Source organism: Canis lupus, chromosome 34 (assembly GCF_048164855.1).
Source record: "Canis lupus baileyi chromosome 34, mCanLup2.hap1, whole genome shotgun sequence".
Classification (NCBI taxonomy): domain Eukaryota; kingdom Metazoa; phylum Chordata; class Mammalia; order Carnivora; family Canidae; genus Canis; species Canis lupus.
Genome location: NC_132871.1, coordinates 8,133,462 through 8,151,237, shown reverse-complemented (window position 1 = coordinate 8,151,237; position 17,776 = coordinate 8,133,462). Strand labels below are relative to the sequence as shown.

The window sequence follows — 17,776 nt, the reverse complement described above, 5'->3', positions numbered from 1 at the left end:
AGGCAGAGACACAGGCAGAGGGAGAAGCAGGCTCCATGCAGGGAGCCCAACGTGGGACTCAATCCCGGGTCTCCAGGATCACATCCCGGGCCGAAGGTGGCACTAAACTGCCGAGCCACCCAGGCTGCCCCACAGTGAAGTAATTTTAACAGAAAAAATACTATCAAGTTTTACCTGTTACTAAATTAAAATAAGAAATTCAATAGCAGATGCACGGTTATGCCCTAAATGTAAACTTAGGGTAGTTCCTAAGAAGTGAATGAGGGTGTCTCCAAAGCATAATATTACAGACCCAGGGGACAGACAGGCTTATCTTAGAACTTTATAACAAAGTATTACAGATATACTGCATTCATCAATGTTTTACAGTTTTCAGAGTATAGGTCTTTTACCTCTTTGGTTAAGTTTATTCCTAGGTATTTTGTTTCTGGTGCAACTGTAAATGGAATTGTAGTCTTAATTTCACTTTATGCTTCTTCATTATTGTGTATAGGAATACGACAGATTTCTGTAGGCTGATTTTGTATCCTGCAACTTTACTGAATTCATTTAACAGTTCTAGTAGTTTTTCAGGGGAATCCTTAGGGTTTTCTACATATAGTATCATGTTATCTGCAAATAGTGAGAATTTTACTTCTTCCTTAACTCGGACGCCTTTCATTTCTTTTTCCTGACAAAGTACAACATTCATTTATGATAAAAATCCTCAACGAAGTAATGAGAAAGGCCACATATAAAAAAAAACCTACAACCAAAATTATACTCAGTGGAAAAACTGAGAGATTTTCCCTTAAGGTCAGGAACCAGACAAGGATGTGACTCTGAATACTTTTTTTTTTTTTTTAATTTTTATTTATTCATGATAGTAACAGAGAGAGAGAGGCAGAGACACAGGCAGAGGGAGAAGCAGGCTCCATGCACCGGCAGCCCGACGTGGGACTCGATCCCGGGTCTCCAGGATCGCGCCCTGGGCCAAAGGCAGGCGCCAAACCGCTGCGCCACCCAGGGATCCCGACTCTGAATACTTTTATTCAACATAGTACTGGTAGTCTTAGCCAACATAGTTTTGGTGTTGTACTTTGTCAAATGCTTTCTCTGTATCTACTGAAATGATCATATAGTTTTTATCCTTTCTCTCATTGATGTGTCCACTCTTTATAGTTTGTCTCACATCTGCATTTTTATAGTAAGATCCCTGAGTTTCTTAAGGAAGTCCCTTAGTGTTTTATTCAACATTTTCTCAAATGGAAATAAAAATGGGGCTCCTGGGTGGTTCAGTAGGTTAAGTGTCTGGCTTGGGTTCAGGCTGTGATCTCAGGGTCCTGGGAGCAAGCCCCATGTTAGGAATCCCTGCTCAGTAGGGAGCCTACTTCTCCCTCTCCCTGTGCCCCTCCCCCTACTCGTGCTCACGCGCTCTCTCTAATAAATAAAATCTTTGAAAAAAATGAAAAAATGGAAACAAAAAGTATAAATTTTAAAGAAGCTTATGTAAACATTTTGAAACCATTTTCCATTTCTTTTGTTTTTTTTTTTTTAAGATTTTATTTATTCATTAGAGACAGAGAGAGACAGAGAAAGAGGCAGAGACACAGACAGAGGGAGAAGCAGGCTCCATGCAGGGAGCCTGATGTGGGACTCGATCCCAGGACTCCAGGATACTTAACCAACTGTGCCAACCAGGCACCCTAGCTTTTAAGTATTTTAAACAAGATAATTACTTCACTAGAAATACCTAATTCTAAAACTAAGAGTGGAATGAAAGCATCTCAAAAGTGTTTAAGTAATTAAATATGTGTTATATGTTACTTTTTAAAAACTAAAATATTATTTAAACATTTAAGCTTTGATTTTAGAATATTCTACAAACAAAATAAGCAAGTTAATATAAATCATGATACCTGGGGAAAAACAACTCATTAGCATTGAACTTTCAAAGAGTCATAAATTTAAAAGTAAATTTTCAATAAAGCGAAGACATACTCTTGGTGAAAAAAAAATCAGTTTCATAGTCAAGTACACATATAGTTAATGCATGCTGAAAGTAACTTTCCTTAGTGTGCAATATCAGTAATGTAGACACAGTAAATGTATGACTATTTCTAATAAAAATGATGCAAACTGAGGCTGATGCCCCAGTAAGCAAGTCTATTTAAATGCATTAATGATGGTAGTTTGCCAAACTAGGCTATAAAACTTCATTTTAATCAGGACATCTTGCTCAATCTGAATGTTAACTTACTGCAAAAGCAGTTTCATGCCCAATCCATACCAATGTGACCCGCTCAAATGGTTATTTATATGCAAAGTATAACCTTGGAGATCGCTCTTAAAATCTACCATGAAAATATTTGCAGAGGTCAAAAATGCATGATGTAACTATACAACATTCTTTGTATTAGAAATTAGCCAGGCTAATTTCTAAAGACTTATGAAAGTATATCTGGAAGAATGTGGGGTCAAACCAGGCAGAAGAACATGTTAAGCAAATGTCAAGCACTTGACCTGAAGAAAGAATTGGGGAAACAAGGAGCGTAGCCTTGAGCTGTATACTTATGCAACTCAGAATGTATCCTGTTTTGCATCTATATGATTCCTTTCTACAAAGGAAGAAAAGCACATGGATGATTCTAGAAATAACATTTGCAATGCTGGTTGTAATTACTGCCAGAGTAAATAATAACAACACAATTTTTCAGTCAAGTGGCATCCTCTCCTACCTAGAAGCACATGAAAATCTAATTTTTAAATGCAGCAGTAGCAGCAGCATAGAGAACCTCTACATACCACATGAACTCTAACGCCATTGATTTAAAACTGTGGGGAATAAATGATAATTTTAATGGTTATTACTTATCATATAGTTTATCTATTAGAGCTATTGATTTTTTTTTTTTTTTTTAAGATTTGTTTGAGGGAAAGAGAAAAATGCCAGCAGGGGGAGAGGAAGGAGAATCTTCAAGCAGAATCCTTGTTGAGCACTAAGATCATAATCTGAGCCAAAATCAAGAGTCAGATGCTCAATGAACTGAGTCACCCAGGTACCCCTGATTTCTCTTTTATTATGGTTTCAGTGATAAGACAGTAAAAAAGAAACCTGGAAAGATTCAGTATTTACTAATTTACTATAAGCCATGATAATCAACTTTATGATTATCTTTACATAAACAAAAATTGTTTTCATTTGCCCCAAATTTGCAAGACTGAAGACAGTGCGGTTTATGCTCTGTGGATGCTAACATGATCGATACACATTACTAAATAGCTAAATTTAAGTAATCATTCTAGTAAGGGAAATAGATCTATGCCTAAAATGAGACCTTTGTAAAAGAGAGAACAGGAACCATTACAGGATGATTAATGTTCTAACCCACTAATGTGTAACACTCAAGGACAATCAATTATAATAAGGGTCATCTGTTCTTTTTATTAATTTTTTTCTAAAGATTTTATTTATTTGAAAGAAAGCATGCATGAGGGAGAACAAGAGTGAGCATGAGCAGCGGGAGGGGCAAAGAGACAGGGAGAAGCAGATTCCCCACTGAGCAGAGAGCCCCAGGACTCCAAGATCATGACCTGAGCTGAAGGAAGACACTTAACCTACTGAGTCACCCAAGCGTCCCCAGGCTATTTGTTTTTAACAATAATCTCATTACCTATTATCACTATCATAAATACCATCATTATCATCTCCCTTCTCTAGTTTCTTTATTCAAGTAAGCTGGTCCATCATTTAAAAAATGCATTTGCCAATACATTAACTCCTTTGCCACTCTTTTTTTCTTTTTATTATACTCACTGATCCCATGTAGAAAGGCATAAATGCTGGATGAATCCCATCACCCACATTCTTTTTACCCGCACCTCAAACATCCAGCCATGAATTGATAAAGTCACACAACAAGCCAGAAAGTCTCCAGCATAAATCCAAGATCAACATTACCAAAAAATACAGCTACGTTTTCAATCCCCACCAAGAAAACTGAATCTTCTCTACTTTCATTTTAACTTTATCCTCTTCAATCACTACCACTCACCCCACCTTCAAACCTGGACCACTAAGCAGATGACCTTTTCTCTTACTTTACAGAAAAAAAGAACATTTCACATAGGAACCCCTTCCTCTTCATGTCTGACTTACACACGGAAGCACCTTTGGATACATCCTACCCACTATTCCTATTACGGAGTTCTCTCTATTCCATTCTCATCTCATGTTAATCAACAATACCCTCTGGAATCCATTTACTTCTACATTGTCAGGAACTTGACAGTATTAACTATCCATCCTCTCCTGTATATTCAATCCCTCCTTCCAAATAGATACTTCCCACTGGGCTTTAAACCTCTTACAGTTTTCCCTGTTACTAGAAAAACAAACAAACAAAAAATTATACCTGACCCCTGTTGCGGGCTGAGTTGTTTCCCCCCACCCAAATCCATATGTTGAAGTGCTAACCCTCAGTACTTCAGAATGTAGTCCTATTTACCTGAAGATAGTCTTTAAAGAGGCAATTAAACTAAGGTTGAAAATTTAAAAAATAAATGAGATTGTTGGAGTAGGCCCTAATCTGCCTCGTGTTCTGAAAAGGAGAGGAAATTTGGACATAGACAGGTACAAAGGAAAATAATGTAAAGATACAGAAAGAATATAGGGGTATCAGAAGCAAGAATCTGTTCCAGATTCTTCCATCACTGCCTTCAGAAGGAATTAAGCCTGCTAATACCTTGATCTTAGACTTTTAGCCTTTAGAACCACAGAAAAATCAGTTTCTATTGTTGAAGCCACCCAGGCTGTGGTACTTCATTATAGCAGCCTTGGCAAACTAATATGGGCAAAAGATGCAGAGAAAGGGAGAACCCTCTTACACTACTGGTGGGAATGCAAACTGGTGTAGCCACTCTGGAGAACAGTATGGAGGTTCTTCAAAATATTAAAAATAGAACTACCCTATGATCCAGCAATCGCCCTACTAGGTATTTACCCAAAGAATACGAACATAGTAATCTGAAGGGTTACAGGCACTCCAATGTTTACAGCAGCTGTATCATCAAACTATGAAGAGAACCCAAATATCCACTGACAGATGAATGGATAAAGAAGATGTGGTACAGGGGCATCCTGAGTGGCTCAGTTGGTTAAACATCTGCCTCTGGTTCAGGTCATGATCCCAGGGCCCTGGGATAGAGCCTCACGTAGGGCTCCTTGCTCTGTGGGGAGCCTGCTTCTTCCTCTTCCTCTGCTCCTCCCCCTGACTCGTGCTAAGTAAGTAAAATCTTAAAAAAAAAAAAAAAAAAAAAGTGATATATATTATCAGCCATCAAATATTACTCAGCCATCAAAAAGAATGAAAGCGTGCCATTTGCAATAGCATGGATAGAGCCAGAGTGTATCACACTAAGTGAAGTAAAAGTCAGTGGAGAAAGACAAATATCATATGATCTCACTCATAGGTGGAATTTAAGAAACAAAACAGATAAACATATGGGAAGGGGGAAGTGAAAAAAAAGGAGAGAGGGAAACAAGCCATAAGAGCCTCTTAATGATAAAGAACAAACTGAGGGTTGATGGAAGGAGGTGGGTAGAGGATGGGCTCAATGGGTGATGGGTATTAAAGAAGACACTTGTGATGAGCACTGGATGTTGTATATTAGTGATGAATCACTGAATTCTACTCCAGAAACCAATATTGCACTGTATATTCTGTATATTAACTACCTAAAATTAAGATTTAAAAAAATTCAATATGTCTAAAACCAAACTCAAGATTTTCCATACCCTTTTCCGCCCACACCTAAACCCAAATCCTGTCCAGTGTTCCCTTAACTATAAGACCGTAAGACCACCCCCCAAGCCTTGCAAGTTGGAGAAATGATTCATCTCTGACATCTTCTTCTTACCCTTATTCTCACCACTTTCCTTCTTAGGACTTGGCACAATTGCAATTCTACAACTATTTGTGTAAGTATGCAATTATGAACCATAAAAGGGGGGATGCTGTCTATTTTAACTACTTTTACTTACCATTATATTCTACCTAGCACGAAGTCACACTATTGTAGACATTCATTTTTTGAATGAGTGAGCAAATAATAGATACTATTTAAAGAAAATTCATCATATGCTAAGTACTAAATATTTTATAAACATCATCTTCTTTAATCCTTGTAGCAGCCCTTTTAAGCGGGTATTATTATTTTTCTTGTTATCCTCAGTTTACTAAGGAGGAAGCAAGGGCACTGAGAAGTTACACTTCCTTCCCAAGAGTTAACAACTTGAAAGTATTAGAAAAAGGTGGACTAGATCACATGAAATGGCTTATATACCACTATGCTATATTCTATATTTACAGTTTTCAAAGATACTCTCAAGCTACTTGGCTGAAGCTTACCTGGGTTTTAATACTATCTATAATATATCACAGAGAGAAAGTTATCTACAATAGCATATGCTTGGAAATCTTCATTTTATATGTGGCCATCATGAAAAAGATTAAATCTTTTGCTTGGAATTCAACATCTTCCATGATCCAACTCCTTCTTTCCTTTCAACCCCTTTCACTCTAACACCCTGATATTCTGGTCAGAGGCCATCAAACTACTGCCTACAGGCCAATTCTGACTACCTACTATTTTTGCAAACAAAATTTTATTTTGGCACAGTCACACACATTTGTTTACATGATGTCTACACACTACAACAGCAGAGTTTAACTGCCATAACTGCAAGAACTATACAGTCCACAAAGCCTAAACATTTACTATTTGGCCCTTTATAGGAAAAGTTTGCCAACAATGGGACCAGACATACAGACAAGAGCCTAGTACAATGGAAATGAATATAACAGAAATCATTAATCAGTACTGGGTTCTTTCAACAAACCTCTCAAAAGAGGTCTTATTACCCTTGTTTCAGTTAATGAAAGAAGGAAGGAAGGGGAAAGAAAGAGAGAGATGTTTAAAAAAAAAAAAAAAAAGGAAGTCAGTTTGAGGCAAACTGACTGTGACCATGATCACAGTAAGTAGAGGAACTGGGATTTACAACATACTTGCTGACCATGCTTTTTATGATTCAAAGGCCAGAAACTCTCCATGGTGGCTTACTGCTTCCTTTTTCCTCAACAGAGCTTGGGATTTCATGCTGCTATTCTTTATTCACCTTGTTCTTTCTCCTGCATAAAATCCCAATTCTTTAAAATCTAAAGGGGGTGCCTGGTGAAATCTTTACACAGTCTTGGAGAAAAAGCTCAGGTTTTACCTCCTCTGCTGAATCTTCCTAGATTACCAGTAGTCAGGAGTAGAGTAATCCGTTGTATAAATGCCCACAACATTTCAGTCATCTTCTTTAACACTTAAGACTTTATCCTCTTAGCTTACTGACAGCAAAATCATAATTTACCCTTATGTTCTATAGAAAACCTCACACACTGTCTTCTACATAATAAACAATTAATAATTATCTAATAATGAATGGATGAACCTGGATAAAAATGCTGGGATATTTCAATGCTGGATTTTTTAAGCAAAGTATTTAATATTTATTTCTTAATAATTTAACAGGTGAAAAAACAGAATGTGTTCTAAAGTAACAGAAATGCCTTAGTATTGAGTTTTAGTACTTTTAGCCTGTTTTTTAAGCCTGTTTTTATAAAAATTAATTTTAAAAGAAACTAAATATTCCTAAGTATTAAATACATTAAGTTTCTATCAGCATTAAAAAATAATGAAATTTAATATTAAAATTCCTTATATTATACGTCATCATTTTGCAAGGAAACAAAAACTCTTCATAATGCCCAAATTAACAAAAAAACCTAACAAGTTATTAGAAATTAAGAATAAATCAATTATCAATAATGTTATTTATTACAATACAGAGGCTACAGATGAGATTTTTCCAACAACTAAAGTTCATAATGAAAGAGATGAATACTCAATGTCATCACTGTAGAAATAATATAGTTTTAATGCAAATACTATTTGTAAAAATGTACATAAGATGGTTTTAGTCTGTTTTCGTAGGACTCAAGTTCTCTATACAGTATAAATAAGGCTTATTATAAAATGAGTCACACAGTAGAAATTATTTTTTTAAAAACACTAACGTAGAATTTTTAAGAGTTACATGTATTCAAATCAGACACCTACCTGCATCACCTTCTGCTGAATCTCCTCTAACTGTGTACGCTTGCTACGTTGCCTACAAACTTCCTGGTAGCGAGTATACTGTTCTCTCAGTGAATCTAATAATTTCATAACCTGGGGCTGGGCCAGCAGTTCATCATCCATAGGAGACCATGAGACCCCTCCATCTGAGCCATTAAATCGACGCTGCTGTAATTCGGACAACAATTCATGCCCTTTATGAATGAAAGATAATTATAATTAATACCCATAAAGAAATACAATTCTTACTTCTCAGTCCCCTCAATTCTATTCCTTTATCTTTAGAACTTATCTGCCTATATGTCTGCCTGTCTACCAGGTCATAATTACTGAAATGCAATTTTTAAATTTATATAGAAATAAATAGGAAATAGTATATTTACAGTATATAATTGCCCAATATACTTATATGCTATATACCATACGTATGATGAAAATATACTATATATGCTACACTCTTTAGTAAATACATGGCTTATATATTTTTCCTGTATCTATTTCTCATCACATTCTTGTTATGGGTGGATTCATTATTCAGGAAACTGTGCCAACCAATCCTCTTCCCCTGTAGAGCACAATTACACTCTGGGATTTCTGTTCAATATGGTACTAACTAGTATGTTCTACTTGATGTTACTTATCAGTACAAAGCAATATGCTGTAGGATTTCAGTATTAATCTATACCCTAAATCTTAGCACCTAAAACAAAAGTAGACAGTGTAACAAATGTATGATTAAAGGGAGAAAGCTTTATTACTGGTACAAAATAAAATTTAAATAGTCTCTATTTAAGGAATCTCTACAATATTTTAACTGTGAATCATAGGGACCACACTAGTTGAAGAACTTCATTCACTGTTATGCAATTATAGCAAACTCATGTAGATCCATTTATGCATGAGGAATTACAATTGCAGAATGTGCAACATCTAAAACTGGAAGTATATTAACAATCTTAAAAATGAATAAATTGCAAACTGTTTTCCCAGGATAATACTATTTCAATTATTACTTAAGGATCAAAAATATATGCAGATACTTAAATTCTCTTCATCTTTATTCAGGAAATTGTCCCAAATGTAAATGGCTTTCAATATTTAGAAACGGAATTTTTATCACAATTTGAAGATACTTCCAATTTCTAAAAAATGTCCAAATCATTCTAAACCTATCCATTTTTACACTCTCATTTTATCCCAACTCTAAGAGTCAATATACCTAAAAAAAGAACTTAGTGGCATATAAAGTTAATTTAAAAATAAAAATTTAAAAAGCCTCTTAATTCAAGGGCTTCAGTAGCTTTTAAAATGTTAAATATAAACATGGAATTAAATTTTAAAGCTAGAGCAAGCCATATTTTTACTGACAGTCTACTGTACCTGCCCAACATGTAGGAATTCACAGATTATAATATTTCTTTATTCTCTAAGGAAGATCTGTATCATACTGAGAACACTGGGCAAACTGACTCTACAATGGTGATATTCAGAATTTCTTTCTCTACTCTTCATTACATATTATAGTTAGGAGAACAACTGTTTTAAAGACTTTTAAGAAACCACTAGATATTCACATACATTTATACACACACACACACACACACACACACACACAGACACTAAGATCAGAAGTCATTTATTTTTTCTGCTTTGCAATTATTATTACCCTTAATGTTTTCCATTGGAAACATTTCCATTAGAAGCAGCACCACATTATGATTTCCAAGATCATACTTTGAAACCAAACTATCTTGCTTCAAGTTCCAACTCTAGCATTAATTACTAGCTGTGCAACTTGCATAAGTTACCTAGCTTTTTTTGCCTCGGTTTTCCCATCTTAAAATTAGGGTGAAAAAAATTAGTTAATTAATTAATTAAATTTAATTTAATTAGGATGATAATAGTAACCTGTTTTTAATGGTACGGTGACTGAGTTTAATAGTTACTCCATAATGAGCAAGTTTTTTCATATCTCTAAGCCTTGGCTTCCTTGGGTACAAAATAGAAAAAGTATACTAATTATTTCAGGAGGTCATTAAGGAGAATGGAATATGAAAATATAATCTTAGAACCTAAGGAATATTCAATAATCCTGCAGCAATCCAATGAAATAAAAACTTATCTCGATTTCACAGGTAAGGAAATAAAAGTCAAGGGAGAAATAATTTAACTATTTATCATTATTAATACTTTCTAAAAATATTATACAGTGTATTATAACACATTGTTAGGTTAAACCAAGAAGCAGTTTTAAAATTCCCGAGTTTCTATCACATGCTTAATGTTTAGTTCATGAACCAATCAGTATATTAATTTATTGATTATGATTATCACCGATAAACACATTTTTTCATCTTACCTGTCTGAAGAACTGTTTCAGGATCAACTGATGGAAGAAAGTTTAAATCCACAGATCTGGCAAACATCAAAAGAATAATTTTTTAAAACTAGATTTCTATCTTTACAGCCGAAGAAAATCCTTTATATACACATATCAAACAGGAGCATACCATATGGAAATCTGAAGCACACTATTCTATCAGGCTAATATCCTTAAGCATTAAGAAACCAATTAGAGATAATTAAATACTAATAGCCAAAAAAAAGAAAATCTCTGTGATAAATCACAAAAGATTTATCTTTTGTGATTTAAATCTTAAAAGATTTAACTTTTAAGAAAAAAAGTTTATTATTATAGTATTATTTCAAATATATCAAAGGAATCCATTTTAGTATTTTCCTACTGCATATTTGTTCCAAAATGAAATGTGTAACTATATAATAACCCAGAATGGTAACATTAAAAATTCATGGAGCCATTCTCCAATCAAATGCTTACTTATCTACAGCAACCGTTTGAGAGCTACAAATAGTTTCTGATATTCACATGCATGTGTATCCCCAAGCAGCTGTATTCTCTTCCCTGTACTAATTGTGTCTTATTTGCAGTTGGACTATGCCCTGTATTTTCTTAAACACATATGGGAAGTAGAAGATGAAGGAAACACAGGGTACACAAAGCCTAGGATCTTGCTTCTGTAACTGACAGTCCTGCTCTAAATCTTTCATTTTTGTCAATTAATCTGGGCCCTCACCTCTTGTATATTTGGATGCTTCTGGAGGAATGACATTAAAAAGGTGATGAAAATTTGCAAGAGAAGGGACTTTATTATCTGGGATTTAAAAGAGACTAAGTAATAATACTTGAGCTCCTTGGGGAAGAACTGGCAAATACAAGATTTTATTTGATACTTCATGTAGTTAAGCAAACTAGCATTTCCCAAAGTGTTTCCCAAGACACTGAACAAGATATTATTAGGTGGAGAAAAAGGGGTCCCAACGGCATGTAAGTACAGGAAGTTCTAAGGAAGCAAATAAATAGGTTTCTTTACTGCAATGCTTTCTCAGAACCTGTAGTCTGTAAATGTTCACAGGCATTTTCAGGGAGGGAAACATGTTAAACAGCATTAAACTGTGACCATGAACTCATCTTCTACAGGAACCCTCTTAGGACATCTTTTCTGAGGAACATGAATTTAAGAAACATCAAACTTACTCTGCTGTGCTACTCAGAAAGTGAGAGATTTGGCTAATTTTTGTCAACCAACTTGTTTGACTTTTTCAATTCCTAAACCATAGCATATAATTGTTATCTTTACACACACACATATTTACGTACATGTGAAAATTTTACATTTTATATTTTATATGGTATCTACAGGAAAAAATGTTCCTAAATTAAAGATTTTTACTTATTTATTCATGAGAGACACAGAGACAAAGGCAGAAACATAGGCAGAAGGAGAAGCAGGCTCCCTGAGGGAAGCCTGATCAGGGACTTGACCCCAGGACCCAGGGATCATGACCTGAGCATCCTAAGGCCCCTGTGCCAAAGGCAGATGTTTAATAATGTTGAATAATAAAAAATAATAATAATTTTATTTCAAGTTGCAACCTTTTCCACAGTCTTCATGAGCAAAGTAGAACTCTAAAAATAAAATGGTTTCGTTTTGAAAACATGTTCTTGCAAATGATTTTTCATACAGTGTCAGAAAAAGGTAACTACATTTTATTCATCAAAACGTCTTTTGAGGAAACTTTGATTCAAATCAAGAAATTTTACATGTAAAGCAAATTCTCATGAATTAATAAATTTAATTCAACTTTTGCATGTCAGTTTTGATTGGAGAACTGCTCACACCTTCGTTCTTTCAGCCTGTATTAATAATAGAGGCATCATTCATCAGGTTAATCATAGCTCTGCAAAGACATAATTGCATGACACCAGCCACCTACCTTTCTTTCTCTTGCTGATTTCCTTTATCACTTCCATTGTTAATCAAAGCAAGTTCATCTAATAATGATGTAGATTCCTTTGTAAACTTCTCAAAAACCTACAATATGAGATTTTTGTTAACATATTAAGAATTATCCTAAAAGTTAATGTTTACGTGAGAATTGTCAGTTAAGATCAATAGAATCAGCAAGACAGAATTTCCTCTCCCTCTCTTGACGTAGCGTAGCACAATTTAACAACCAGAGCACAACTTAAAGGAGAGAAGACAAAACCCTCTCCCAGAACAATGAAGTTTCAATGGATAAGAATTTTTTTTAAATAGCGTAACAAATTATTTTTATTCCTCAGATAAGTTTATTTTTTTTCCTGTGTTTTGTGGAGAAACATCTGTGCCAGTAACAGTTTCAACTACATGAACATGATTTAGACCATTTTTAATCTTCCAATTCCAGTTACAGAACATTTCTTTATGTTTTCCTACCACCAATCCATAATGCTTGCATATACTAAATAGTTTTATACAGAAGCATGTAACATAAAAATAAATTAGTTATAACTTCAACATGGTTTCTTAAAATATATTTTAAAGATTCTATGTATGAGAGAGAGAATGCGTGCGCCCTCCACCCCCCCCCCCCCACACACACACACATAAGCAAGGGGGAGGGGCACAGAGAGAAGCAGACACCCCACTGAGCAGGGATTCCCAACACAGGCTTGATCCCAGGACCCTGAGATCACATCCTGAGCAGAAGGTGCCCTGATTTCTTAAAATATTTCTAAAATGGGATTTGAGCAAGTCTGTTTATAATAAAGGAGTGACTCATTTGTCTGACATCAATGTCCAAATATGATAGAAATTGGTTATCCATTCTGAAATATCCAGAATTTATTATTTAATTATTTTATTAATTATTTAATCATCCAAAATTTATTATTCCTCAGTAAAATTAAGCTTATACAGTCAATTCCTGAACATCTTTTTGGGAAGCCAAAAGTTATAAACAGATTTTCAACTCTGAAGAGGGTTAGTGCCCCCAACTTCCATGTCATTCAAGGATTAATTGTAATTTAAACGGAGTTAATTAGAAATTGTTCTTTTAATTCCCAGTAGTTCAATTAAACAATGCCACAGAGCATGCAGAGGAACTGACTTCAGCCAGGCCAAAATTACATTTTCAGAAATGAAAATCTTAACCTGTCAAACAGCTCTTCAACTCAACCTGATATCTAAATAACCTCTCTGAAAATTATATATCAACTAGATTACCTCTCGGGAAATTACGCTACTCTGTCATTCTAATAAAAACATTCACAATTTTGCCAAGTAATACTGCTACAAATGACAATAGCAAAAGCAAACACGAGTCTGACTCCAGAGTATTTGCCTTCAAGTATAATGCTATCATGTGGTATGCATTCTATTTTATTTTTGTAACAAAATATAATCTACATGTTAGTTAAAATGATAAAGTTACCAAAATGTCTTATTTGTATAATATTTTATTTCACTGTAATATACCAACCAGTCTCTTATTTAACCAGTCCATGTGATCATAGGTCAGACTCCCACCAAAATCTTCTGTCAACTGGCATGGTTCTATATAACGAGTCAATTTATTGGCAGACACTAAAATAACCTAAAAGTAAAAAGAAAAGAACCATTTAGTAAGCCAATGTTAATGACAAAGAACTAAAAAGGAGGGAGAAGGTTAGAGATTTCATAAACTTGAAATTTACATATTAAGGTGCTAATCTTTTATTGCCAGATTTTAAAAGATTTTAAATACAAATTATAGAATGACCTAAGAGATCACTAATACTAAATAAAATTTCAATAAAAATATACAGGAATATAAAAGAAAACATGCGTGAGAGAAAGATACTCAAATGGAAGCATTAATGCAAAAATGAGACATGGAAATTTTAATCCCCCCCCACCTCAAAAAAAAAGATGTACTAGTAAAACAATGTGTTTAATGTGTCTGGCTGGAAAAAGCACCATTCACACCCTAATAATAACAAAAGCCAAATAATCTATAGAATTATAACTTTCATGGAACTTTCTCAGAAAGCCAAAGTCCCAGAAAAATCAACCAGTCTGAAAACGAAGACAAGAGCACCATACAAAGAATGGCGGAAGGGGAGGCTACAAAGTGGCATGAGCAAAGTTTTTGAGGCTGATGGAACTCTTCTATATCTTAATTGTGGTGAAGGCTTTATAATTATATGTATTTGTCAAATATCATAAAACTACAGGCTAAAAGGGGTGAATTTTACTGTATATATATATTACTCCTCCATAAAGTGCACTTTTCCTAAAATGTAAAAAAAAAAAAAAAACACAAAGACAAAAACAAAAAGAACATAAGAAGAACTTATGGGCAAACCAGAGAAAGAAAGAAGGAAAAGAAAAATTCAGAAACATACCCAATATGCAAAGATGGATACATCCATTACCATATATGAAGTTATAAACACTAAATGAGGGGAAATTACCAAAACTGCAAATTGCTTTGCTGGGGGGGGGGGGGGGGGAGGGGCGGGGGATAAATCATTTTGGTAGATACCAAAAAGATGATATCAAAAGTTCATGAAACTATCAAAGAAATATGATCCTATCAAAATAATTGAACTTTGTAACAAATTGCTATTTATAATACATTAAGTACAAACTAAAAGGTAATGAATAATGACCTAAGTGACCTACTTAAGAAGTTGAGGTCAGGGGTTAGGAGGAGAACAACAAAATAAACCCAAAGAAGGGACGCCTGGGTGGCTCAGGGTGTGATCCTGGAGTCTCAGGATGGGATGGAGTCCCACATCGGGTTCCCTGCATGGAGCCTGCTTCCCTCTGCCTGTGTCTCTGCCTCTCTCTCTGTGTCTCTCATGAATAAATAAATAAAATATTTTTAAAAATTAAAAAAATAAACCCAAAAAGAATAGAAGTGAAAAAATAAGAAATTAATAAAACCAAAAGCTGTTTCTCAAAAAAACTAAAAATCGATAAATTTGAGACAATAAAGCAAGAAGAAAAGCACAAATAAATAACAGAGTGAAAAGAACACTACAACATTGACAGCGATGGTTTGAGATAATACAGCCACAGGACAATCTTATATCAATAATCAGGCAAATTTAGAAGAAATGGACAAACTCCTATAAAAAATAATATATCAAAATTGACTAAAAAACAAAACACCTATAACCAGTGGAGTGAATCATTAGACTCTTTGCATTTTCAATAATCATACCATTAGTGATAATTTTAGTATTGCTGAGATCATTTGATGAGGAAGAAAGCAAATGATTAACATAAGACATTCTAATTCTGTCGTCCCTGAGGTCCTTGAGAAAATGAAATTCTTGAAAAGGAAGATATGACAGGGAAAAAGTTACCCATATGCTCTTCACTTTGAGTTGGAACTATCAGTTTAAACTCATGATGTATTTAATCTTAAATAAAACACACACACTATTCACATAAACAAATCCTCTAGTTCTGACCACTGACAGGTTTAGAAAGGATGACCAGTTCTATAGAAATGCACACCTCTAGCTTCGAGACTGTCACCTCCAAATACTATTTCCCTCTAAGGGAATCAGGGTTCCTGAAAGAAATGGCCAATTCCAGGTCCTGGGGCTAGAAACCCTTATGATGAGCTCAGATCATCTTCTTTCTCATCCAGGTATCAAGAAAGGCATCGAAGACTATTAGGGTTGTGCCAAAGGTCTTGAAAAAGCTTCCAATAGTCAAAGTTGTAACAATGTGCATATCAATAAAAAAATAATGAATGCCATACTTTGAAACATTAAGTATGTTTAATTCAATGAGCTCATACTGAACATTCTCATGAATGAGCTCATAGAACATTCTTAAATTAAATCTACTAAATCCAGGCACTACACATAAATGGCCACTAGCACCACAAAAAAGATAACTATTATGAGTTTCATAATCAAGGAACACGTTACCACTAATGAATGACTGTAGAAAAAGAAAATTAAACGTGAATCTAATCGTCACCATCAATTTATAGAAATACAGAAATTCAAAAAGGCAGAAGAATATGTTAAACTACAACACACATGCTTACTGAAATGAAAAACTATAGGACAAACAACCTGGTCTCTTCAAGAAAAGAAATATCTAAGAGAAAAATTAATATTAAAAAGTTTTACTTAATGAATTACTATAGAATCACAGAACCAACACTAAGAGAATCACATATCCTTTTCAAGCTAGCATTAAATATTTAAAAACTTGACTACATATCAGGCCATAAAGAAAGCCTTGGTATTATTTCAAAGGAACTAACTGATAATATTCTATCATCACAATGAAATTAAGATAGAAATCAATAATCAATAAAATCAGAAATCATTAACAAGATTTTAAGACCCTATCTACTTGGAAAGGGACCTCAACCAAACACAGTATGTCAACTCTATCTGGACTCTGATTCAAATCAATCAATCAATCACTCCATGTATATGCATAATTTATATATATATATGTAATTCAATCTTTCTATGACATTTATTAAATAATTATAAACTTGAAACTACCTGGCTCTTTGATATTAAGGAATTGTTTCTTTTAAGGAATAATATTGCTTATATTTTTTTAAAAGAATCTTTATAAAAAACTAAAAGAATCTTTATGCTTTAGAGATACATAGTAAAATATTTACAAATAAAGTCAAATGTCTTCAATTTCCTTCACTGTAATATCCCCAGTCTTCTTTAAAAGAAGTGGATAAGGGTAAAGCTGAGACAGGATGGACCATGGTTTAACAGTTGCTCTTTACTCTCTTTATTTGTAAATAATTTTTTTGTGTTATTTTTATTCTAAGATGCTTATTTTATTAAAAAAAAAAAACTTAAGATGTTTATTTTAAATTAGCTCTTATTGTTACCTAAACAGGAAAACAGCGAAAATTGAGATATGCCAAAATCTTGATAAGAGAGATTATATTAATTGCCATTTGGGTAAATAGTTTGCTATTACTAAACTAACCAAAAATGTAATTTTAGTTTCTGACAAGAAAAGATTCTTTTAAAGATATATATATATATATATATATATATATATATATATATATATATATATGTATATATGTATTTTAGGTTTTTAGTATTTTTATTACAAAGAATTATGAACACAGAAAAAAGTCAACAAAGTATTATAGTTAACTCCATACATTCCTATACCCAGTTCTCTCTTTTAAAAGAAAGAAAGATTTTCTTTCATTTTCTTTCAGAAAGAAAATGTCCAGCCAGTTTATCAGTGAGTTTTAAAAATCAAAGAACAGA

The 17,776-nt window shown here is 33.9% G+C and overlaps 1 protein-coding gene across 2 annotated transcripts in view; it reads right to left on the bottom strand.

Moving 5' to 3' along the window:
* The window catches only part of SESTD1 (SEC14 and spectrin domain containing 1), a 135,695-nt gene that overhangs the window by 35,379 nt on the left and 82,540 nt on the right, over positions 1 to 17,776 (bottom strand). For both annotated transcript variants that reach the window (XM_072811089.1, XM_072811088.1), the window contains exons 6-9: positions 13,987 to 14,100; positions 12,460 to 12,557; positions 10,523 to 10,578; positions 8,146 to 8,357 (exon numbers count right to left, since the gene is read on the bottom strand). In XM_072811089.1, coding sequence (XP_072667190.1) covers positions 8,146 to 8,357; positions 10,523 to 10,578; positions 12,460 to 12,557; positions 13,987 to 14,100 — 480 coding nt within the window. The remainder of the gene's footprint in view (positions 1 to 8,145; positions 8,358 to 10,522; positions 10,579 to 12,459; positions 12,558 to 13,986; positions 14,101 to 17,776) is intronic.